The sequence below is a fragment of the Pezoporus flaviventris genome, unplaced genomic scaffold, assembly GCF_033815535.1.
Source record: "Pezoporus flaviventris isolate CSIRO_AGI_PZ_B2104156 unplaced genomic scaffold, CSIRO_AGI_Pfla_v1 ptg000049l, whole genome shotgun sequence".
Lineage (NCBI taxonomy): Eukaryota > Metazoa > Chordata > Aves > Psittaciformes > Psittacidae > Pezoporus > Pezoporus flaviventris.
The window spans coordinates 2,470,595-2,497,199 of NW_026892597.1; the positions used below are offsets into that span (position 1 = coordinate 2,470,595).

The 26,605-nt window shown below is 40.1% G+C and overlaps 1 protein-coding gene across 1 annotated transcript in view; it reads right to left on the reverse strand.

The window, feature by feature from the left end:
- Positions 1–26,605, reverse strand: part of USP6NL (USP6 N-terminal like) — a 98,575-nt gene that overhangs the window by 5,203 nt on the left and 66,767 nt on the right. Inside the window, 8 exon segments of the mRNA XM_061468610.1 lie at positions 8,632–8,784; positions 11,829–11,928; positions 12,017–12,082; positions 14,708–14,802; positions 17,936–18,056; positions 20,154–20,202; positions 22,890–22,999; positions 25,477–25,584. Coding sequence (XP_061324594.1) covers positions 8,632–8,784; positions 11,829–11,928; positions 12,017–12,082; positions 14,708–14,802; positions 17,936–18,056; positions 20,154–20,202; positions 22,890–22,999; positions 25,477–25,584 — 802 coding nt within the window.

The following is a 26,605-nucleotide window of genomic DNA, read 5'->3' on the forward strand; positions in this document are numbered from 1 at the left end:
AATAGGTATTTAATTCTCTTTGAGGATACACACACACACACATACATGCAGAGCTGTCACTTCCAGTGGAACTAAAAACAACTTTAAAAAACGTTAAGAACAAATAAAACCTCCGGAAGTTAAAAAATACACAAAATTAAAGAAAACAATAACCACATTTATCATCATGCACATGAGTACAATGAGACACTCCTCACATGCAGAAAACTGCATGTGAACTATGTGTGTGAATGCTTTAAGCAGCAAGAAAACCAAGATGCTGCCATGTTGGCAAGAAAGAAAAAAGGTCATAAAAGCAAAAAGCTGAGGAAAAGAAACCCTAATGGAAAAGCAAAGCGACCAAGTCACAACAAACATCTCTAACCCTTAAGAGGTGCACACACAGCTCACCAGAGAAGCATGCAAAAGCACCAATTCTTGTGAGCCACATTATCTTTCATCTGCCAATTTTCCATTCCAAATCTGCCTAAAGCCTCACAAGCAGCTCTCAGCCATCTTCTTTACTACTTCAACTAAACTCACTGTTCAAACTCCTCAGCTCTGAGCATGAAATGATTTTATCTGGATGTTTTTAAGGACATCCAACTGAAGCAACAGCACAAACAGATTTTCAAAGTCAGAGTTAATTCTGGACATACCTGTCTGACTGAGGAACAGAGAAACAACTGTGTTTTACCAGAAGTATTTGTGGGACAAGTGCTTTTCTATAGAGTCGATGATGTTTACACAACAAGGTTTAAAAGCATTTTAAAACTAGAAGTTGAGACTCACTTTGGCAGTGAGTTTTACAATGACCAAATGTGCCTTTGGCTTCAGATTTTTTCCCAGGCTGGCAGCATTCACGTGAGGTGCAGAACTCTTACTCTCACAGAATCCCAGAATGGTTTGTGTTGGAAGGGACCTTAAAGCTCACCCAGTTCCAACCCCTGCCACGGGCAGGGACCCCTTCCACTAGAGCAGCTTGCTCCAAGCCCCTGTGTCCAACCTGGCCTTGGACACTGCCAGGGATGGGGCAGCCACAGCTTCTCTGGGCACCCTGTGGCAGTCTCTACTCCTCCTCCTTCAACAAAACAGGTTCCTACAGAGAGTTTAGTTACTGGCTTTTCGCAAAGACAAACATAACACCTCATCTCAGAATTTACAGAGGTGGGACTACAGGATTCTCTGTTTCTCCTTTAAAAGAAAGGTAGTGATTTATTTGGCTTGTATGCAGCACAGCACAAAATAAGCAAACAACAAAGAAAACAGGGTGAAAACTGGGTGAGGAAGGAGAGAAATGGAAGTAGGAGGAGACACTTCAAGCAAAACAAGAACAATCAGGTGCTTGTTTGCTGCTGTAAACGTGTTACCTGACAGGAAAAGGAGCAAAGCAAATATGAGCAGATCTGATTGTTCCCCACATTCAAGTCATACTAAAGAAAGTTTTAGTCTCCCGACTTCCTCCTGCTCTAACAAGTCTTGGTCACCACCCAGTGGAAGTCACTCTCAACTACAAGACTCTTACAGATAATTACTTCAGGAGGCACTAACAGCTTCATGCATTGAATAGCAGATATAATTGGAGTAAAGTGCTTTAAGTGCTCTCTCCGGTGAATAACAGTCTAGTCCTTAATTTCAGCACCAGAATACATGCACTTTGACTGCTCTAACGCAATTTTCAAGGATGGTAATGGTCATAAAAACAACTCTTCAAATGACTTCTTGATATTTTGTGTTTATTTTCCATCGGTGACATCCCATCTTACTTCTTCAGTTTACAAGTCCAAGAGAATATTAAAGAAATGTAAGTGCCTGCACTAGAAACTGAAGCTGCTGTCTGGAAGCTTGGCTCTGCTCCTCCTCCTTTATAGGACATCACTAAGCAGTTACTAACATGAAATCTTGCCTGACAGCTTGAAGGTAGAACAAAATGCACTGTTTGTCTTCCTGCTGCTGTCTCACTCCTGTAAGTGACAGTACAGAAAACTTAACTTTATAAGCATCTTCATGTAGATGAAAATAGAAACAGCAACAGATTTGGTCATCAACCAGAAGGTGCAGGATGCCAGCTGCGTATCTGTGAGCTGCCCTTGCAAATAAACTTGTTAAAATTAACCACTTTACATCCCTAATTCCACATTTCTTCCAGAAAATACCCCTTCTTCAAAGTGAGTTTAAAACAAGACTATCAACCATGCCTAACATAACTATCTGGACTGTATTTGTAAAAAGCATGCAAGTTTTTAACAGTAAAGACGCTTAAATGATGCAAAGCCAAATCTAAAGCTGCTGAAAATAATATACTAATTATATTAGTTTAATTCCATATACTGATTTCCTTCATCATATTGCAAAGCATTTGTACCACACAAGGAAACAAGGCAGAGAAAAAGGTTTAGCTGATTAAAATGTGAGGTGCATTGTCTGAAATAGATACTTGTGTGCTCTTCAAGCACAAGTGAAAAATCCAAAATTCCTCTTAAACAAAACACACTGAAAAGAGAGAGACCATCAGAGACAGGAAAGTCAAACTGACTCGAGGATTTCTATTGGTTTGGCTGTCAAAAGGCACACTAAAAGCAGAGAACAGACGTTATTAAATAGATTAACAACCTACTATACAATTCTGCACTGTCACTGGTGAGTATTTAAAACAGGCATTCTTTGTATAAAAGATGGTGATGAGAAATGTAATAAAATATACCTTTAAAGAGCAGACAAACGTTTAAAATCTATGGCAAATACAAGATTCAAACTTCACTAGTTTTCCCTGAACGCATAAAAGGCTGGGAGAAATAGAACTGAGTCAGAGTTTAAAGCTGGTGTTATCACACACAAATATAGTTAAGATGATCACAAGGACAAGGGAAGGACCAGACTGACCAATACTGCTTTAAAATTAAAGTACAAGACATTTGTCTCTGATTTAAGGCCTTCTCAGCTGCTGTAAGGTCCATTAAACTTTCAGTCATTAAAAAAGTCCAACGCAGGACTCCTCTGCCACCCCTTTTCAGGGTACCAAAAGGCAGGTGAGAAATTGTCTCAAGAAGAGACTCAAGCATTAGACAAATAAACCATTTTCAGCCACATATTTTTGAGTAGAATATGAAACTTTCACTGATAAGCACTTTTATTTATTGAAGTCAGACACTATAAAAAATATATGTATTAATATGTAAATACTTTTTATTAAGCACTGCATTATTTATGTAGCGCTACAGGAATAACTTAAAAGCTGGGAATTCTGTTTCTTGTGAGCATTTAAAGAATTTTGCTGCTGTTTTAATAACAGCCAAGGAAATAATCTGCATCAAGGAATTCTGGAGATAATGGTAGATACCATGAAAATTGCTTTCACTATGCTCCAGACATCATCCCTGAATTAAGGAAGATTGTCAGCTCCACATCAGATCTGGCTCCTTAAGAGAATGTAAACAGGAGTCACACAGATTTAGATGAGTGCTGTCCCAGAGCCTGCGTGGTGTGGACACCCTTCCTAACATTCCAGACAATCCAGAAAATAGAATTTATCTTTTCAACTTAATTTGCTTGAAATGTCAGAGGACATATCATAGAATGGGCTAGGTTGGAAGGGACCTCAAAGCTCATCCAGCTCCAACCCCCTGCCACGGGCAGGGACACCTTCCACTAGAGCAGCTTGCTCCAAGCCTGTGTCCAACCTGGCCTTGAACACTGCCAGGGATAGGGCAGCCACAGCTTCTCTGGGCACCCTGTGCCAGCGCCTCAGCACCCTCCCAGGGAAGAACATCTTCCTTAGATATAATCCCCCGTCAGTTTAAAGCCACCCCCCTTGTCCTGTTAAAAAGTTCCTCTCCAGACTTTTTGTTGGCCCCTTTAAGTACTTGAAGACTGTCACAAGGTCTCACTGGAGCCTTCTCTTCTCCAGGCTGAACAACCCAAACTCTCTCAGCCTGTCTCCATAGCAGCGGTGCTCCAGCCCCCTGAGCATCCTTGTGGTCTCCTCTGGACTCACTCAAGCAGATCCACAGTTTCTACCATAGGCTCATCCCAGCCTGCCTCTCCCAGGGCCTGGTCACCAAGCAGCCTGCCAGTCAGAAGTGTGCCTGTCCATACTGTCTCCACAGAGTCACTGGAACAGGGATGCCTACATTGGCTTGGGAGAACAGCACTTAAGGTACAACCTGAAGGTTGCAGTTGCTAAGTACAGGCTATCCTACACTACATTTGTGTGACTAGAAATTACTACAAAGAGAAACAAAATCACAACACATGGTCTGCTTTATGCAAAAATCACCCTACTATTGGGTAAAGAACTTCACTGACATCCAAAATTAGCATGATCCCCTTAACATCCATGTTCTGTTTAAGGGTTTTATCAGTGAGAAATTGTTCAACAAAGACCCTTCCTTCCACTCGGCTCTGGAAGGAACAAGAAGCTCCTTCATTCAGTGGGAGAAGCCATGGAGGAAGCAAGCCACAGAAAGCTACATCAGGCATAACCAGACATCCACTTGAAAGTAGCACAAAACTTGCTACCTCTTATAATATCCTACTGCAGCTCACCCTACTAGGGCAGGAGAATCTATACAGCCTAACAAAGGATGACAGATGGAAAATTCCACTGAGCTTAATTAGCTCACTGCTGTTCCTGGATGACTGATACTGATGCAACTGTAAAATGGAGATATTTTCTTTTTCCTAAGATGCATTCTTACTTTGGTTTTACTACTTAAAGGTGTAATTGTTGTTCAGTCAATAAAAACACCAAACAAGTACAAGATATGCAGTAATGCTTTGATTTCAGCTGATAAAACTAAAATAGACACTATTTTCTCAGGCTACAGTGGATACTTACATGAAGAGTCTGGTATTTGTTGTATCACTGCATGACATAGTTTTGTAAGTTTTACATGAAATTAGAAGAATAACAGTAAAAAGAGACTGAAGGTCGTAAAGATTAGAGTCAGATACACGTATTGGGTTTGCATGGCAAGGTTTTGGTAGCTGGAGAGCTACAGAGGTGGCTTCTGTGAGCAGCTGCTAGAAGCTTCCTCCATGTCCAGCAGAGCCAATGCCAACAGCTCTATGATGGACCAGCTTCTGAAGAAGCCCGAGCCCCTCAGTGACAGTGATAGAGCCTCTGGGATAACATATTTAAGATGGGGGGAAAAATTCCTGTGCAGAAGGAACCATAGGTGCAGGAAGCAGTGAGAATATGTGCAAGAAACAGCCCTGCAGACCCCAGGGCCAGTGAAGGAGGAGCAGGAGGAGGTGCTCCAGGCACTGGAGCAGAGGCTCCCCTGAAGCCCAAGTAGGTGCATGTTGGAGCAGGTATCTCCCTGCAGCCTGGGGAGGATCAACGCCAGAACAGGGAGATGCCTGAAGGAGGATGTGACCCTGTGGGAAGCCTGTGCTGGAGCAGGCTCCTGGCAGGACCTGTGGCCCCATGGAGAGAGGAGCCCAAGCTGGAGCAGGTTTGCTGCAGGACTTGTGACCCGATGGGGGATCCACATTGGAGTAGTCTGTTCCTGAAGGACTGCACCCCATGGGAAGGACTCATGTTGGAGAAGTTCATGGAGGACTGCCTTCTGTGGGTGGGAGGGAGTCCACGCTGGAGCAGGGGAAGAGTGTGAGGAGTCCTCCCCTGAGGAGGAAGGAGCAGTGGAGACAACATGGGATGAACTGACCACAACCCCCATTCCCTGTCTCTGCACCACTGGAGGGGAGGAGGCAGAGAATTCGGGAGTGAAATTAAACCCAGGAAGAAGGAGGTGGGGGGAGAAGATTTTAAGACTTGCTTTTATTTCTCATTATCCTACTCTCATTTGATTGATAAGAAATTAAGCTAATTTCCCCAAGTCAAGTCTGTGACACTGATTGCTGAGTGATCTCACCCTGCCCTTATCCAGACCCACAGATCTTTCTCCCTCCCCTTTCAGCTGAGGAGGGGACTGAGAGTGACTCTGGTGGGCACCTGGTGTCCAACCAGGGTTAACCACCACAACACGTGAGCAAACCAAATGTCCAGAGAATGCTGAGAACCTGTACGAAAATACTATTGCCTGAAGACAGTGATTAGTAAAACCAAACTGAACAGCAGAGTGGGAATAGGAAAAAATTACAAATCAAAGGCTTGTGAAATTCCTATGAGCAGCCTCACTCAACTGTACATAGCAGCAGACAAATCAGCTGGATTCCCAAGGATTAGGATGAAGGCATTTTGTATTTATTTTGTGAAAGGTTAAGTAATGTTCCCCTTTACCCTGGCAAAAATACATCACGCAAAGAGGATTTCCCAGGCTACTTTGAAATTAAAAAAAGGAAAAAGCTCAATTCCTTATCCAGCACCAAAATATACTTCACTTTGGCTTTGCTTTTCCTACTTTAATATTAAATCTCCCTCATCTGTCTTGATAAAATAAATTAGAAGGCATTTTATTGTCACTGATGTTGAGCTATCCAAAACAAAGAACTGGTTTAGTGCGAGGTGTTCCTGCCCATGGCAGGGCAGTTGGAATTGGATGATCTTAAGGACCTTTCCAACCCAAACTATTCTATGATTCTAACCAACATGGCTCAAACCAAAACCATCTTGTCAGCTAGTCACATCAGAAGTTACACCAAGTGTACAAAGTATGAAATCAAGTAACTTGCATTCCACTGCCAAACTATCTTGGCAAGAAGATACGTTCTCTACCCTTTGCTGTTGGTCTCCACACAAGAATCTTTGTGTCCCACACTTTCTCTAACTGCAGTAGAAGCTGGACGGCTCTTATGTCACCTAAAATCTTCTTTAATCTTCTGAGAAAATCCAGAGTGTTTTCAAACAAAATTTAACCTGAAGGCATTTAAAACTGTCCCAAAAGAAAAGCCTTAAACCATCAATAAATTAGGAGCAAACTTCCTGCCTTCAGTTTTTTCTGCATCAAGAAAATTCCTAGTGGATTCTGTATTTTCCACAGAAGCTCTCAACATGAGTTACACGTGTGAGATTTTCTAGGCTGGAAGAGACATTTAACTCCATCACGTAGCAAACTACAAAAGTCCTTCCCAACTCTTGGGCTACCACAGTTTTAAGTGGAAACTCCAAGCTTGTCACTGATGAAGTTTACTTTTCCACATCCAGGAAAAAATTGGCCTGTCTACAAAGTTTTTTGGGACAACCCCCTCAGACATAACCACAGAGAACTCTGTACTTCAAATTTAACAAAAAGCACTCCCATGACCTATTTTCCTTTAATATGATGGAGTGGATTTGATGCTAAAAGACAAAGTTGCTCTCTGATGTATCTGCTCACATCTCATGACCAAGCCTTAGCTGTGACGTGATGTCTGACAAAGCACATGCCTGAAAGTAGAGCTGAAAAGAGCAACTGGCCCTGAAGAGTAAGTGAAGACTGAAACCCAGCTTGTGGAAGAAAAGACAGAGAGAAGGCAGGATGTGAAGCTGCAATAGAAAGGGGAAGCCACTGTGCACACAGTAACCTGGAGAACTGCAGACTCACCGTAAATGTAGACGAGAAAGTCTAAGAGTGAGCACGCAAGAAGACAAGAGCAGGAACTAGACTTAGACCTACTGTTGGTGAGAGAAAGCGTGCTGGAGACATGCTCCAGAAAGTGAGAATGAGGGCAAAACAGAGGAATATGAATCAAGAGAAATGGGAAAGCCTGGCAAGCAACCAAGAGGATGGGAAGCAAATGTACAGAAAGTGTCTGTACCCCAGAGGGACAGATCTGCTGAAGAACCATATGAAACAGGCATCTGTTTGTGACTAGTAGTCCTGAAGCAGCCCCATACTGCATGCAATTTAAGCTCTATGGAAACAAGACAAGTGAAATTCATTAATGAAAGCTTCAGGAACAAATTATCACAACAATGGTATATAGACAACCTTTATTCTGATACTTCTTAACTTCTGAAAGCCAACCACAGCAACTTAATCATTTCAAGGTAATTTTCTGCCGTGTTTTTAGAAGTTTGTTTAAAATACAACCTTTCCCAAATGGTATTTTACAATTAGCAAGGATAAAGAAGAAGGACCCTGAATAATCACAAGAAAAATTCTAATTAAAATTTGTGGAGGTAGGGATAAAAAAGATAATAGAATCTTAACACAGGAAGAAAATATCCTATACACGTTTCATAAGTAAGGCCCCAAGAAACCACCATCTCTGCTCTGCAACCTGAAAGCACAAAGCTGAGAAGACAAAGAAAACAATTCAGTTAGACACCCAGAAGGTCTGTCCCCTGCAAGCAACGAAATGACGAACAGAAGAAACTATTTGACCTGAACTTTGTTCCCTAACTAATCAAGCTATAAAACAGTCTGGATCCTCAGACAATGCTGCTGCTTCAAGTAAATTGAGACCTTAACATTTAATCTTCTATTTTTTATAAATCCAAGTTAATATAACGATCAGAACATGGGATGTTTTAAAGCACTTGCCCATTAGTTTACAACCCATAAACAAGACACTAAAAAGGAGCAAACTCATGAAATAAAGGGTGTTGATTTTAAACTGTAAAATAGTTCAGAGGCAAAAACACCCAAAACCGATGCAGTGATGAAGAGATAAATATTTTTAACAGTGTGAATTAATGCTTAAAACATGGGCAATGTGCAAACAGCTCTACATGTTTCTAAATGTACACGTATACAAATTTCTTACCAGGTACGGGTAAATCCAGCTTTGCTCGTTTCAATTCTGACATAGAATTTTGGAGGTGGTCTATTACATAGTCATCTTCATAGAAGAAATTCTTGGCTAAAGTGTCCTGCAGAAATTCTGCAAGTTCTTCCATTCGTAACTTCATTAGCCGCTCTATACAAGAAAATATTATACATTAAAATATGAACATTGGAAAATGTACTTACAACATCAGATGCTTTTGTTTTCAAAACGGAATGAAAAACGCTTATGAACTAAGCAAACATCACAATTCTACATCAGAAATCTATAAAACGCATTAAAAAGTCATCTGCAAACATTAGAATTCTACATCAGAAATCTCTAAAATGCATTAAAAATTCATCTGCAAATAAATACCAGGAAATGGTTTTTTCTTATCACTCCCTACTTAGGACAATGCTTTCCAAGAAGGGGCATCTTCAGAAACTAACTACAAGTCATCCTTCTTCAGCCTTCTTATGTCCAACAGCTTTAGTTCCTTCCTTTTCAGCCTGCATCCTCAATTTACAAGACACGGCTGTAGATCTGTACAACATCCATCATCTCTCTCAATAAGGGCTTTGAAAAGCAATAAAACATTTTGAAAATTGATATTTACGGTATCCTCATCCACAACTGAATCAACTTCCAATGAAATGATGATGGCACTTCTCGCTTCAGAACCATTGCTTCAGGCTCTCTAAAAATTCAGGTACTTTTTGCTACTTCAATCAAATTCAGGTCGTATTTTGAAAATCGTTTTACAGTTATCAGATTATTTTTCTTTCCCTTTTCACACAGCAGTAAGGCCATGTTTCCCACACAAACTTACACGGCTTGCAAGGCTGCAACTCCATAGCTGTGTAGCTTCTTTAAGCATATGTACAACATCACAAGTTCTAGAATGAACAATTCCCATACATGAGCCATAAAAACTGTTTCTGCACTGCAATAAAAATGCTCCTAGCATTGACAGTTTGACTGGATAGCTGTACTATCAATCATAGAATGATTTGGGTTGGAAGGGACCTTAAAGCTCATCCACTTCCAACCCCCTGCCGTGGACAGGGACTCCTTCCACTAGAGCAGCTTGCTCCAAGCCCCTGTGTCCAACCTGGCCTTGAACACTGCCAGGGATGGGGCAGCCACAGCTTCTCTGGGCACCCTGGGCCAGCGCCTCAGCACCCTCACAGGGAAAAACTTCTTCCTGATGTCTAATCTAAATCTCCCCTGTCAGGTTAAAGCCATTCCTCTTGTCCTATCCCTAAAGGCCCTTGTCCAAAGCCCCTCTCCAGATTTCTTCTTGGCCCCTTCAGGCACTGGAGCTGCTCTACGGTCTTCCTGGAGCCTTCTCTTCTCCAGTCTGAGCAAGCCCAGCTCTCAGTCTGTCTCCATAGCAGAGGTTCTCCAGCCCTCTAATGATCTTCACAGCCTCCTCTGGATTTGCTCGAGCAGGTCCACATCCTTCTTGTGTTTTAAGGGTAGACAAGAGCCTGGATAACAGATCAGAACCCATCTTCTGCCAGCTTCTTGCCAGTCCTCTAATCTCTTCTCTTTTGACATAAAACACTCTCAGTGTTCTGATGACGGAGGAGGTTGCCCTGTACTTGCTAACCAAGCAAACCTGCACTGGGACATTTTCCTCAGGTCTTCCCATAAAAAGACTTGTGAATAAAAAATATTTTGAAGTAGATGTCTAGTTGTAAATGAAGAAGAGAAACCAAAATGCAAAGCCTAAAAATTTGTTGCTACAAATTTAGTTAAGTACGATAATTTAAAAAGGAACCCCTTTCATTTTTCAAACCCGTTTATGAACAAACTAATGTTTGTTCATAACGTTTGTTCACAGCCCAGTGAGACAGTGAGGTAGTATCACCCCAGTTCAAAGAGGGTAAATTAGCAAGCAAATTAAGACCCCAATTCTGCAGGCTCCAAGCAGACCTCTGAATTCACATAAAGGACTTCACTAAGAAAGCCAAAGTCCCAGAATAAGACTGTTCCAAACTCAAAGTACAAGGTATCATCATGAGAAATGCTCGGTGTTATGAGACAATAATTCATCCTCAAAAGCTTTTTGGATCCTTTGGAACCAGGCACAGACAATCCTTCTGCTCAAAATCTCAAATTTCACTTTATCCAAAGGCAAGGGATTGAAGAGGCCACCCAGACAGGCTATAGAAATACTGATTCTTAATTCTATTCTTGGACAATAGTATAGAGACACACACACACACTGGTGGTTCCCCATTGCTAAGCTGTTTGCTGATAGAGATTCAGGTATTTAGTGGCACACCCTGGATTCTTTATGTGCTTTTATGGTTAGCTTAAATCCTGGAGGGGCTAAAAGGCATTTCCAGATCATGGAACTATGTCCCCCCCCTGCCCTGTTCAATCAGCAATACTACTTGCCTCATGTCAATGTTTAAATATCTTTCTTACTATAAAAGATATTTTTCTTTGGCAATCACATTGTGTTTGGTCTGGCTTGGATGGAGTTACTTTTCCCCACAGCAGTGCTGTGCTTTGCGTTGGTAGCTGGAAAGGTGTTGATAACACACCAGTGGTTTGACTACTGCTGAGCAGTGCTGCCATCAAGACTTCCCTCCAACACTCCCCCATCACCAGCAGGCTAGGGATGTGCAAGATCTTGGGAGGGCACACAGCCAGGGCAGCTGACCCAAGGCATATTCCATACCATACGATGTCTGCTCGGGAATAAAAGTTTAGAGGATGGAGGCGGAGAAGGGGGAGCATTCGTTACCGTGATGTCTGCTACACCTACTAAAGCCCTACTTCCTGGGAAGTGGCTGGATATGACCTACTGATGTGAAATAGAGAATAAATCTTTTGTTTTCCTTTGCTTCCATGCCTGGTTTTTGCTTTATTAAACTACCTTTATTTTGACAAACAAGGTTTTTACCTATCTTATTTTCTCCCTCCTTCATCCAGCACAGTACAGGATCAACAGAGCAGCTTGATGGGCACCTGGCACCTACCCAAGGTCAAGCCACCACACACACACACTTTAATAGAGCAAAGACTGAGCTTTTTTGAGCATAAGGAACGAGAAATGCCTGTCAGACACAGTATTAGGCTAATGGGAAACCAAGATTTTCGCACAAGGTCAAGGTACACAAAATAAAATCAAAACCAGCTGAATCTCTGTTTAGCATTCATATGTTTGAGAGATGTCTTACTTTTGTGTAGTTTCAGAATCGTGTAAGACATAGCAGTGAGAATCCGCTCTCCTTCAAGTAGGTAGATATCCCATATCCTGAGGCTTAACGTAAAGGGAGTCTGAAATGACAGAATCAGGCAACACTGTTAAAACAGTCTATCCAAATCACAATTAAAAACAGAAATAGAATATGAAAAGCATACTCACATGACCAAGGAAACAGTGCAAAAACCATTTTGTTGTGTAAAAACCAGTGGATATATCCTGGGAGTCCTGTAAAAAGTGCAGAAGTTTAAAATCCAAGTAATTCCAGTACTGCTTTACACTGTCCATAAAAAAACATTTTCACCTTGAAGCCAATGCACCCAATATTCACCATAAAGAATTAATTTAACTCCATGAAACACTGTTACATCAGTCTAACAAACACCATTTCTGTCTTTTATAGTTTTCCTCAGCAGCTTCACCATCTGAAGTAACATGCATCTGGAGATGTAGGGGTATTAACACATCTTAGTCTTCCACTCACTTTTTTGGGACGGATGTAGCAGAGAATTAAATCCCCTCTGATGAAATTACATCAACAATCTGCCACAACCAAAGCTCAGGCACTGTGTCCATTCAGTCTTTCATTTCTCTGTAGCAAGGCTGCAATTCATGCTGAAGGTAGAAGGGATTTGTCACAAGGATACCTATCTACTAGAAAGCAGCTTAAAACAGTTGAATTCTTCAAACACAGGACCTAAAACCAGCACTTAGGCTGATAAGGTATTTCATTTCTTAACTAAGGGGCCTCATTTCCCTAGAGCATAGATGGTGCATCTGGTATGCCACCCCTTAAAGGGAGGCTAAAGCTTCTTGGCACTTCCATGGAGCTCTTCAAAGTTCGTTGAGGGAGAACTCAAAGAGGAAAAGCTGAAGTAAAAGCCAAAAATTTAAGAAATTCTGCACTTGAACTATGGGATAACACCCTATTTTTCTGCTTGCCACATTCAGCCTTTCCTAAAATTTAAAGTATACAAACACGGAATTGGCAATGGACCAAATCCCTCTGGATCATCTGCAGGCTTTACTTCAATCTTTCAGTGAGGTAAAATGGGTTCATCTAAGAGATACATTCACAGTCAGAAATGAGGAAAAATAAATCTTAGTATAATTGAAATAATCTTTATGACATTTTCATTTCGGGAGTCTTTACAGAAAGCAGACAGAGCAAAAAACACTTTATTCTGAGATTTTTCTAACCTGTAAGAATGGCCATCAGCCTACTGAAAGATAGATATAATGGACCATACCTTTCCCTCATAAAAACCCTGACTGCTATTAAAGTCAATGCCACTAAACCAATTCACACAAAAATAGAAACAAGTTCTGATTTAAACCTGAAACGAAATTCATATAATAAATACATAGAGAGTGAATGTTTTCTGGATCCCTTTAAACAAGTGGCCAAGAACTCCCTCAGAGGGAGCTATCAAAGCCTTCTATTTGAATGAGCTTTTCCAGTTATTAAAGCAACTTCCTACACTTTTCTGAAACTGTCTCTGCCAACCAACCCATGTGAGGTGGGGGGACATGAGGGATGGGGACAGATGGCAGAATAAAACAGTTCTTGGTCATTAAATGTAGTAATAAGAGGTATACAAGCAATATACAAAACACAGTAACGTGCCACCTCAGGCTGTAGCACCTCAATCATGTATAATTATTCTGGGAGTTTCAGAAAGTGCCTTTTGCCATTTCCTGTTAAACCACTCAGTCTTCTTGGGATTATTCTAGACTTTCTTCCTGAAATGTGGTAACCTCAAAAATGAGAGTAAGACTGCATTTCTAAACAAGAATCATCACTTTGTAACTGTACTGGAAAAACTAAATCCAAAACTTACAGAGTCAAGGTTGTAAAAGAACTTGCCTTGGTATTTTCCCTTTTTTATGTTTTAGCAATATGACAAGATCACCTTGCATGACTAATTTTGACTCAACCTTTTAATAGAGGAGTGGTTTGGGTTTTTTTCCTAACCAGATCTGCCTAATTCCATGTTATAAACAGGTCTTACAGCATGTTGGTAAAAAAAAAGACATTAAGTTCTACTTTACAACACAACTGGCACACATCAGATGCAATTCATCATTGCCAGGGTGCTGGTCTGATCCCACATTGTCTTATTTTGTAAGGAGATAAATTCACTAAACAGAAAATAGTACAGTCCTGGAAAGGTAGCAGTCACTCTTCAAAGATGTTGCTGCAACTGAGCATCTCTTACACTACCTTTTAAGACTTGAACATGGATTCTGACAGAACCAATGCTGATTGTAAAAGCAAATTCTTGACTACTGGAACAGCATTTTTTTCCGATCAGAAAAAGAACGTGGAATAAATACAGCTGATGTTAGCAACACAGAGCTTATTACTTCCTATTTAAGAGCATTAGAAGAGATAACACAACATTTAGCTTCATGAAAATCCTACTGTGTAGGTGCAAATATCAAAACTCTCTTATAAAGGCTATTTTTTATAAACAGAGATTAAAACTTGTTGGTTGCAAAACCACCTCTGTCCAGAGATGAGCCAGAGGGCTCTACATACGATAAACTCTTGCTTCAATGTTTTAGCATCAGCTTGCTATCCAGCAGTTTGCACAAGGCCATGTAGAAGGTCAGCATATTTTCAGAGGTGAAAAGCGAGATGGATACCCAGTTTAATTACTCTTAGGAGTAACTCTGTCAAGGTGCACCATAACTTGGTCTATAAAGAAAACAACAGCACTTCTGCCCCTTCTGTTTTGCACGTTTTTTTTCTGAGGTTTGAGGTATTCTTAACCTGGTGGGTTAACCCGAAGTGAAACAAGGCAGCAGGCTGTAAACAGGAATTGCTTTTATTGTGCTGTAAATACTTACCAAATGCTCCTTAAGTTTGGTCAGAAATTTTGTCAGTACTTTGTCGTGATGCTCTTGATACCTCAACAGTTTTGGGAAACCAGGAACAAAAAAACCTAAGAAAAGAAGTTGACCATGTACTATAAAAATGATATTAAAAATGCATTCAGAGCCCCAAGAACATCATTATTCTATAAGGCCACTGAATATGAACAGATATTCAGCAAAATACTATGAAGTCCTCATATGGATATGCACATACTCTTTCCTCAGTGACTACAGCAAAATATCAATACATTCCCTTAGTGACTACTATTAGATTAATGATGCTTGAGGACAGCAGATCCACCAGTCCTATGTTAGTCTACCCATTCTAATACCCAGGGGAAACCAAAGTTTTAATTACTCTTTAAAAACACAGAATTACAACCAACTTTTAAGAGCAAAGAGACATAAATCAGGATTATGCCCAGCAAATTCATGCTAGAGGGACAAACAGCATAGGCAGTTACTAGAACTGTCTGCACTGAAGATCATAAAGATGACAAGAGGGATATTCTACCAAGACAAATACAATGAATATATAGTATAAAGACTGTGCGCTCACACAACTGAAACTAAGGGCATATAAAAAATACCGAGTAGTTTTAGTGATCACAAGCTGGAAAAGGAACGGGCTGAGATCCCCTTACGACTGAGCTATCAGCACAGCTAAAGGCTCAGAGCAAGCATATAACACTAGCCAAAAAACCTTGAGATGTAAAGGAAAGCTAGCACAGCTACCCAGCAGGAAAAGGAACCACTCAGAGAAGGTCCTTCGGAAAGCTGAAGCTGTGTTCAGATCAGAGATGCTCAAACACCGGCAGTACAACCATGTGAGAGAACAAGCCTCCCCCCGAGAAAGCAACTTCCCAAAGGCATTAAAAAATACTAATAGATCTATTTGTAAACCCCTTGGAAGCAGAAAACCTGACAGAGAGTTTGTAAGTTCAACAGTCTGTGAAGATTTTTACAAGTGCTCAGAGAAGATAAAGTCAATACTAAAACCAAGTTTTTGCATGGAAACCACTGGGGAGGGTCCAGAACACTAAACAGCTCTAGAACTCAAAGACCAAGCAGCTGAAACATGCATTATGTGAAACCTCTTGCTTAAAACAGCAGGAGTCTGGGAAGTGGCTGACATGACACCAGCTTTTCTTCCTCACCAGCTACCAGATGAACCCTCTTATTCATTACAGCAAGGTGAAAGGATGCCTACAGAAATCAGCCTGAGAAATCCATGTTAAGAGCTCTCCAGTAGCACCACACTCTAAGGTCAAAAGGGGACACTGACAAAACACAAAGACATAAAATCTGGAATGCATTTTCAAATCCTGTTTGCAGTCTATGGCATCTTAAAAAGGCACCTACACCTATGTGAAGCTCCCACGTATCAAAACCAGAGTTGGTATATAATAAGTTGATTTAGATTTACTCCCCAAAACACCTAAAATCTTCTATGACCTTTGAGGATTTCAACATTCCACACAGTTGTAATTGCATAGTTCTTGATTATTATTAAATATATGGGGTAAGATGCTTTCCGTCGGTGTTATCATTGTGGAAAGCTTTGAGCAAGCATTTGACTCCTGATGGATTAAAAGCTTCACTAAAGACACAGACCCTCACGCCAGGCTGCACCTTTTTGTTTTTGAAGGCAATATCTTTGCAGAAGTATAAACAGGAAAATGACCAACTAGTACTTTGCCTAGCATGGGGAGAACATCCAAGAACACAGGATGCTAAAGGCTGGGCAGAGAAGAGATTCAGAGCAGCCCTGTGGAGAAGGACTTGGGGGTGTTGGTCGATGAGAAAATGAACATGAGCCGGCTTCAGTGTGCACTCACAGCCCACAAAGCAACCGTATCCTGGGCTGCATCAAGGGGAGCGTGACCAACAGGTCGAAGGAGGTGATCCTGCCCCTCTGCTCTGCTCTCGTGAGACCTCACCTGGAGCATTGTGTGCAGTTCTGGTGTCCTCAACATAAAAAGGACATGGAACTGTTGGAGCAAGTCCAGAGGAGGCCACGAGGATGATCAGGGACTGGAGCACCTCCTGTATGAAGACAGGCTGAGAAAGTTGGGGCTGTTCAGCCTGGAGAAGAGAAGGCTGCGTGGAGACCTCATAGCAGCTTTCCAGTATCTGAAGGGGGCCTATAGGGATGCTGGGGAGGGACTCTTCATTAAGGACTGCAATGATACAACAAGGAGTAATGGGTTTAAACTTAAACAGGAAATTGAGGTTAGAAATAAGGAAGAAGTTCCTTACTGTGAGGGTGATAAGGCAACTGGAACAGGCTGTCCAAGGAAGTTGTGAGTGCTCAGTCCAATGGCAATGTTCAAGGCCAGGTTGGACAGGGCCTGAAGCAACCTGGTCTAGTGAGAGGTTTCCCTCCCCATGGCAGGGTGGCAGGAACTGGATGATATTAAGGTCCTTTCCAACCCAAACCATTCTATGATTCCATGAAAAGCCAGGGAAGGAAGGTATCACCATATTAGAAAGTTTTAAGCAAGTAAAAGGAGTTAGTTCTTGCTGAAAATTTCCTAAAAAGCCCAAAATCTACTTTTCTGGCTTCCAAGAACTACAGCTTTTCTGAATTACCACACCATTAACATCTACAAAAGATGCTGGAATTCCTGGAGTTTTTCCATACCAGGAGCCATGGAACATGCACAGATCATACTAAATTTGGCATAGAAAGAGAGAACTACCAATGACATAAAAGTAAAAAGACCATGAGAGCAGGAAATGCTGTGCAAGGCAGAGATAAAACCACGGAAGCTGAAGTTAATACTAGATACAAGTGCATTTTTAACTACAGATTCCTGTCCTACTGAATGACAGCACAACTGCAGTATTTAATACATTCTAACACATTATTTAACACATTCTAACACATCCTAGGTTTCCACTACTATTTTATTGCTATACAAATCCCTACACAACCAGCTTTCAATTGGTTACATTCCCTAAGAAATTAAGAGGAAAGGAAACCATCTGGTTTTCATTAAGAACTATCTGAAAGATATCACACGTAAAAAGAATTACAATACCATTATGGGTAAAAGGTCTAATAATATCCAATAGTTCCCCAGTATAAAGACTCCATTATGCCTTATTTTGACTATATAGACAGAAAAGCATAGTTCCATTTTCAAATAATTTATGACTTGAAACCTAACATGTACCAAATGACAGGAAACTCCATACCATGCATGGCATGCTTTGGACCAGAGAAAAGCTTCACCAAGGCCCAGAAGGCATCTTCTTCATTCATGTACATAAGGAGTAAAGCTGTGATCTGGCTCATTCCCTGACAATATCCAACTTCCTGAAAATCAGACAGTGAAACATTACAACACTGAAAACAAAAGCCTTATAACCATGAGCTCTCAGTTCTTCCTTCACCTGGTGGAAGAAAGAGGATGCCTGACTTAATGGTGTAAGTTCCCTAATTATGACACCACCAAACACACTTAACATTGAAGTATTTACAACACTGATAGATAGAAGGAATTATTCACAACCCTTCAACTGAAAAGTAAATGGAAATCTTGATGGTTCATTTGAACTTTTTACTGATGCACAAGCCCCTTGTCAGTACTAATAATACCAAATAACTGTATCTTGCTGTCCAATTGGATGCGTTTTAGTTGTAATTCAAGGGAGGCCTGGGGAGAAGAGCTCTTGCTTTGTTTGGCTTTACAGTCAGGGCACCATCTGACAAACACAAGACTTTTCTAGAGTGACCTGTAACTATAAATCTGCTCAAGTTTAGAAGCCCATAGCAAGCAGATGTAATAAACCTGAAGAAAAAAAAACCTTTATTGTTCCAAACCTGAATTTGGGTTTGGAACAATAAGAAAAAAAAACCTTTATTGTTCCATACCTGAATTTGGGTATTTCCACTGCCATTAATTTCTACTTTTGTGGCAGGAATCAAATGTCACTGTCATTTAGCTGCTCAGCTAACCCCACTGATAACAACTGAGCCTACATCCTCACAAATACTTGGATTAAGTTTCTTCAAGTTGACAAGTTCTTAGCAGAATTCTGCTCTAGAGATAAAACCAAAGCATAAGAGGAAAAATGCAACGTTAAGTGCAAAATAAAAACCTCACTGCAGTATTCTCATCATTACACTTTAACAGCTGATGATACACAGTATTTTTCAAGCAAATTGATACTAGTCCAATTTTATAGGACATATATACAGGTTCTTCCAGAGTTTTACTTCTCAGTGAGTCAAGGCTGCTTGCAAAGAAAAGCATATGACAACGTAACAAGTGGAAGACAACAAATTCTAGCCTTTTATGGGCCAACAAATGTGAGGAGACAGAAGCTGAAACAGGACAGAAATGTTCTATCCCCTGGACCTTTTAAAAATGGAACAGTGCTGTTTAGAGTAACTGCTTGATTCTGCTTTCTTCTTAACTTTACATGCTTTTCCATTGAATTGTAGGGAGCTGCTGCTGGTTAGAAAATGAAAGATGTACAAAAATGATTCAAAAGGGCTCAAGGAATGAGAGGATAGTTCATTAAAACCACAGTTAAATGGGGACATGACAGGATTTCTGTTTCTTCTTTTAGCATGCAGACAAAAAACATTACAAAACACCTAAATTTCTAACCCTTATGTCTGGAAAACATCACTCTAACAAACCCTCATCCAGGACTGCAGCCAACACCAAGGGCTTAAGTATAGAAGATGCAGCCTTTAAAATCATTCTGCATTTGTTAGACACCCCCCCCCCCCCCCCCAGGTTATGAAATATGCCTGTTTACTCCAACACACATCTTTCTGCAGTGTCTTCCTTCCCATTATTCAAATAGATCGGAAGCATTTAATGAAATGGGAGGAAAATAACAGTAGTTAAAAGTCCAGCGCAGCACAAACTCATGATTCCTATTAGACACTATACTTAGTTTCAGTTGACCGGTACGCAGAGTTCAGTCTGTCCAGTACGATACTCACAATGCTGGTGAGGCGCCAGCACAAGTTTCCCAGAGAAGCTGTGGCTGCCCCATCCCTGGCAGTCTTCAAGGCCAGGTTGGACACAGGGGCTTGGAGCAAGCTGCTCTAGCGGAAGGTGTCCCTGCCCGTGGCAGGTTTGGGTTGGAAAAGACCTTTAAAGCTCATCTAGTTCCAATCTCCTGCAAGGAGCAGGGACATCTTCACCTTGATCAGGTTGCTCAGAACCACATCCAGCCTGGCCTTGAATGCCTCCAGGGCTCATGCATCCACCACCTCTCTAACAACCTGTGCCAGCCTCATTGTAAACAAGTTCTTCCTCATTTCTATATACTTGCAAAGGTCTCTGAAATGTTTGTTTGGGGTTTTTATATGGAGAAAGACACAGCATTACAAGTTACTATCTTCTGGCATATTCAGAGAAACTACATTTAAGTGTGAAGGTACACAACTTACCGTATTATATATGGAATATGCAGCTAAAACATGGAATAAAGATTGCTGCCTGTAGAAATAAGAGTAGAAAAGGAAAACATTATAATATTGTCTTTTGTAAGAACAGACAGGCATAAAAGTAGGGAACTTTTATTTGTCTAGCAATACAGAACAAGATTAACCACACCTTACAAAGATAAGGTTCTGATTTCAAACCAACACAATATTTAGCACTTTTCTGATGTTTTATATGCTGGAAGGTTTAAAAAAAAAAATACCTGTAATACTTTGAGAAGACAATGGCATCAGATCATCATTTTTACAGGCAAAGTGAAACACAGGATGGACTACATTTCAAACACAGATTTATTCTGAATGCCAGAACTTGAACCACCCCAGACCTGATTTCTGTGCTTGCAGAACACTAACAGCTGTTCCCAACTTCAAACAGAGACGTGGAAGAGTTGAAATGCACAGAGCAGCCACAAAGGTGTCTTAATCTTGGCAAACAAAGGCTGCTTTAGGTGACTGCTACTGCCAAAGTGAAGAAAAACACCACCAATTCTGACTCGACCTCCTATGCTCGGTCCTCCTGAGTGTACTGATCTCCAGGTACTTCAGAGGTGGAATTACAGAGAGCTTTCTGTAAAACCAATCTAATTTGTGAAGGCAGTAAGACTAAAAGCATAAAACCCAAACCAAACCAAAACTCTGCTCTTCTCAAAGTGGGACATCAAAGTAATGCCAGGGAGCTCTCATAATGAGTTTTTAAACTCACACCTACTTTTTGGGATCTGCTCAGGAGAGAATTTAGAAACCTGAATGCCTCCTTTCATCTATGACTACAAATGCTATTAAACTGCTGAGGTCTGCATGCTGTCCTTTCTCTGTCCAGTGAAATTCTCTGTCACTAACCGAATGTATAGAAACAGACATTAGCAGGTTAAATAATGAAAGCATAAGCCAAAACCTGACCGTTTTCTATTGGGAAGAAGATGCATACTTGGAGAATTGTACCAAAGCATCCAGGTTATGGCATTTTTTGTTGCCCTCTTGCAGAAGTGAAGCTTGGCTATTCTTCAGAAACCAGAGCAAAGTGTAGCCTCGGGACTAGACATTAAGCTGGAATCTTATTTTACAAGGACAAGCTGAAAGGTCCCAAATGTACACAGAAAGCTCCTATATCTTCAGCTGACCATATGAAACCGAACACAAGAGCTCAATCTCGTTCACAGTAAGATACACTAAATAATGGTAATTTCAGTACTATTTACACTAGGTGATACCACTAAAGACCTGTAAAAGAATGGAACTTCAAAGACATACAGTCTACTTAAAAGTCAAAGAAGCTATTGATTCACCCAGGGGACTTTTATTTCATTGCTATGTGAAATGATTCTGAATTTTTCATTGAGGCATCACTGGAAATGCATTAATATATGTCCAGTAATACCAAGATCTATTCCAAGTGTGAAATTGCTTTAGGCTGCCAAAGGCTTTCCCGTGGATTCGGACGGCATTCTTACAACACAGCTGCAGGGGCTGGCGCTGGCTCTGCTTCTGTTAACCCCAAACTGAGGAGGTAGGAAGCTTCTGCTAACATCTAAAATGTGGGCATAAAAAATAACTGAGGCCCAGAAGCAACACAGTCATTTTTGCAGGGCACTGTGTCAGTACTGCTGAGAGGCACAGCACCTCAGATACAGATGGCACTTCTCAAACAGATATATATACACATAATGTGTGTCTGTATATATACACATAATGTGTGTCTGTGTGTATATATGTGTGTATATATATATGTGTACAGTATATATGCATGTATATATGTATACACACACACACAGAGTGGCTGCACAGAACAGCTCTCAGCTTGGGAATTTTTGCTTTGGACTCTATCCTGTGTTACACCCATCAGAGAAATTCCCCACATTTAGAATTTGTCCACAAAAGACCTAGAATAATACTCTAAGAAAACACTTGGTTTATTATCCATTAAAGTCCACAGATCTTTTGAGTATTACTTTTGGAAAATAGCTGACTACTGTAGAATGTGTCTTGGAAAGAAAAGGAGATTAAAAACTGAACTAATAGTCACAGAGGGGAAAAAATACCCTCTTCATCTCAGCAGGGTGCTGATGCTGCAAAGCTAGCAACAATACTGATGTTTGTATCACCACTTGTTTAATTTCTAAGCATTTTTAAAGCTGACAGCTGCCTAATATTCCTCATCCAAAACCAACAAACCAACAAGAATTCTGAAGGAATCCTAAAGTATTAAGGCCTACCTCTGTAGATAATTAAATACTGACATATAAAATACTCTTTTATTTGGTTGTCAATTACCTACTAGGAGAAGAGGAACATAATATCCAAAGGAAGGCTAAAATCTATAAGCTATTAGGGATGCAAAGAGTTATTTTGTTTTTGAAAATAAATCTTCATTTATTAGTTTGGAGTTCCCATGCTTTAGTATTTACAATATCTGAGACTTTTTATTAAATATGAAGCAAGAGGAGAACAGCTTAGAAATGGTCTTCTCCAGAATGCTACTGACTACCTCACAGTTAGGGGAAACTAGCTGAAGTGACTAGATGGTTTTTGCAGTAATAACAGCAGTCACACAATCATGTGTAGATAATCCTGCTCTGAAAGTCTGGAGCTTACATTCAATATGCTTGACCAGGTCAGAGAGGCTTGAGGCAGATCAGAAACCAGTTTTAAGGTAAGCAAAGTGAAACCTTTTAATTTACTTACTTAACCCCGTATCTGTCTCGAAACATGATGTGATCTCTGTATGTTCGATTTACATCAAGATCAATTTGCCTAATATCTGGTGAAGACCTTCGCGCGTGACACTTCAATTTCTGGGAAAACAGTAAAGAACACAAATTAAGTTTAAAAATGTGAACTGTAAAACAGCAGAAACCTGCCTGACTACAGCTATACTGAAGCATCTGCCGTCTCATAATTTAAAACACTTACTGTAACAGCAAGTCCCAGAGTAAGAGTTTTAACTTCCAAAATACATATATACAGGTTCTGTGGAGTCAGAATTCACACAGTATAGATGTAAGAAGACCAAGCCCATAATACACATTTTTGTGGCACACCATTCACTACCTACATTCGAAGCTGTGTTTCAGCACTTCATATTTCTAATTGCCATTTCTCAGGTAGGGACATCACTGGAGAAAGACAAAGTGCATTTCACTACTCAGGCACAGGAACCTAAGATGCAAGTGCTCCAGACCACACTTTTAGCAAATGATTTAGTGTGGTTTTCATACTTTTCCTGCCTTTTTCTCTAAGCAGAAGTAATAGCTACAGAACTACCAGTTATTATCTAAGTATAGATAATGGACATTTCTCTAGTCATTTCCTCTGTCTTTCTGTTTTAATCTAATTCAGTTGTAGAATACCTCTACTTTAGCACTTGCTTTAACATTTTATAAGTAAATCCAATTTTGCAATTGAATACTTAGGAAGCCTGAACAGGTTAGATTGCCACCTTATATTTTGCACTTACAATAATCTTCTCTTGCCATACCCTCATTCGTTCTCATATCTGTCCCAAAAGTTGAGTTTGCCAGATACTTCTAACTGGATTCAACATGGTATTTTCAAAACATTACATCTTCATAGGCATTATTAGAGAATACCACTGACAATCTAACAGCTGAGGTTCTACACATTCTGGTTGAAAAAAAACAAAGATTCAAAACCAAAACTAATTAAAACCCAACTAAGAAATGCCAAAACTAAGAAAAACAAGGGATCAAGCAGGGAACAGTGACATTCATTCAGTCTGATGAATACAACCAGAAGCTTCAGACCTATCGGGAATGACTTGTAAATCACTGAACCAACTTTAGGAAATGGTAAAAATGGAGAGCAGTAAAATGAGCTTACTGCAAATAAACAAGCTAGAATAATATGAAATAAACTCTTTCTACTTCTCTATTTGAACTACAAACACTTCTTTGCTTTACATTGAGCACTAGATGGCATTAATCATTTCTGATGATGAATTCACCTATTTTAAAATGTTTCTGGTTTTATTCAGTATTCTATCCCACAACTACATCATTCAGCATGAACTCTGTTTTACCTCTCTTGGATCTGCTACTAATCTTACTTATGAAGTTAACAAAATACACTAGTCAAAGAGCAGCCTGTCAGACTAAAGAGAGAGAAATCTCTTAAAAGGAAGATTACAGATACCAAAATTCAGATAACACAATACCAACATCAATCTTCTTTCATGACTGTACAAGATCCCTTGGCTACTCAGACCCAGAGTCTCAGCTCCAAAAGAAAATGCCAAAGCCAGACAAGAAATGCATTTCCTTGTAACTCTGGATGTTACTTCTTTAAAAGGCAGTGAACAGTTAAATTCCTGCTTTAATTTAAACACTCTACAATATTAAATGACCTTTCTGTTAGCTAAACTCTCCCTGTAATCCTTCAGCAGACACACAATGAGGAAAAGACAGACTTTTAAGGGCTTTAATCCCCTTCTGCCTAACTTACTAGCCTGCACATGAACCTTATTCTCCACTCTTGGGTCTGAAATTGAGCTCTGATGGCCATCAGCTGTATTCACACTGACAGAAAAAGTAGTTATTAGAGAAAAACTTAGAGAAACATGACCACAGTAATTGAGAGGTTGCTGAATCGGGGTAAGGATGGGGACAGAGGGGTAACAGATTATTTTCTTTATATTCTAAGTAGGAGATACACTTAAGTGGTCAATTTATGCCTGTAGAATTTGGTGGAGTTAACAGCGTGTCACGACTTGCACCTCTGAGAATACAATTAAGTAACCAGACAGTGCTTTGTAACGGATATCTAAGCTTCACTTGCAGATGAGATGGTAGAAAGATAGCCAGCTTGTTCTGGCCTTTACAAGATTAAGGCACCAACCTCCATCCCCTCAGAATACTGAACTCTTCTCACTGGACCTCAGCTAACAAGGCACTTCCTTAATGGACCTTTCTCAAAGAGCTGCAGATTCGGAGGTTTCTCTTTTCTTACTGGGACAGGGTTGGGTTTTCTTATTTTGTTTTACTTTGCTTTTAGAAGGGGTTTTGCAAGTGCTTGAGGATGGGAAAAGAAATGGAAAGAAGATCAAATTAATTCTATGAATTGCAGAAAATCAGCTGGAAAAGTGCTGTTCAGTAAGTAGGCTTTTTCCTAGCTAAAACACACAGTAAATTTCAACACAATTTCTTATCCTTTCTTTTTCTTTTAACATCACACAACAATAAAAGCTTAATAAAGCCGGTATTCTTAGTACCTAGCATTTTTTGATTAGTATTAAGTGGAAAACCTACAAACTCACATTATAGAAGTCGTTCATTTCTTCTTTCATTTTAGGGATGTCGAGTAGTAAAGACCAGACTTGCCCTCTGAACTGCTGTGGGATTCCTTTATAAATTCTGCTATGAAACTGTAAAAATAAAAAAACCAAACAAATGTAAATGCAGTAAAATCTACAATGGCCTGAATAAAGGAAAAGTGACACATAACACGCAAGAGAGAGAAATACAAGTATATCAATTGTCCTAGCAAAGAGATGATCTGCTAGGGACAAAGTGTTCTCTGCCTTTTGAGGGATTGAAGCATCCAGTGGCATTATATGGGACATAGAAAGAAATGGACACACAGACCAACACATCATTCTGTGCAGTTTAAGCTTAGGAGCCAGGGCTTTCTCATGTAGAAGCAATCAAATTTGATACAATCACAATTGTACCACCTCTGCTGAGAAGCACTTATTTACAAATATTGAAAAGACTACTCCAAATTTTGTAACTCGGACCCAAAAAATCAGGTTTTTTGGAACACAGTATTTCAGGACAAGCCACAGATAACTGGCTGTAGCTACAAACTATTAATGGCAACAGCAAAAGGCAGTCAGCGATACCACAAAGCTTTAAAGATTACCAGTAAAAGAGGAAAAAAAAACAAAAGCATAACTGATTTTGAATTTGATTTAAAACAGTGTGCTGAAATGTAGGTATGGCCACCAACCAAACCTGAGACCACCAAAAACCCCAAGAGATGCCAATTCTAAAGTTAACAGATTCTAGATCATATTTCTCAACTATCAGGTTTTTAAATACATATTAAAACATTTCCACAAGCACAAGGTATAAAAGATAGCTGTAGAAAGTGTAGCTGAAACACAGCACAATCTACAAATGCTCCATGCAATTCTTAGCTGTGAAACAGAAAAAGAAATTCCCCATTCCCAACATATTCTGTTCTGACACATAAAACTTGAATTAAAAATGGGTCATAAGGGGATAACTGAGTACCTGTGTGTAACTAGAGGTGTTATATAAACTATGAGTCTTGCCTCTGACATGCTGCTGCTCTGGCACTCCCATTCACTGGTTTGGTTCTTACTGGGCTTATCAGGAGCACTGACAACTCTCTTCCTCAGTTCTACTCTGATTTGTATCTCT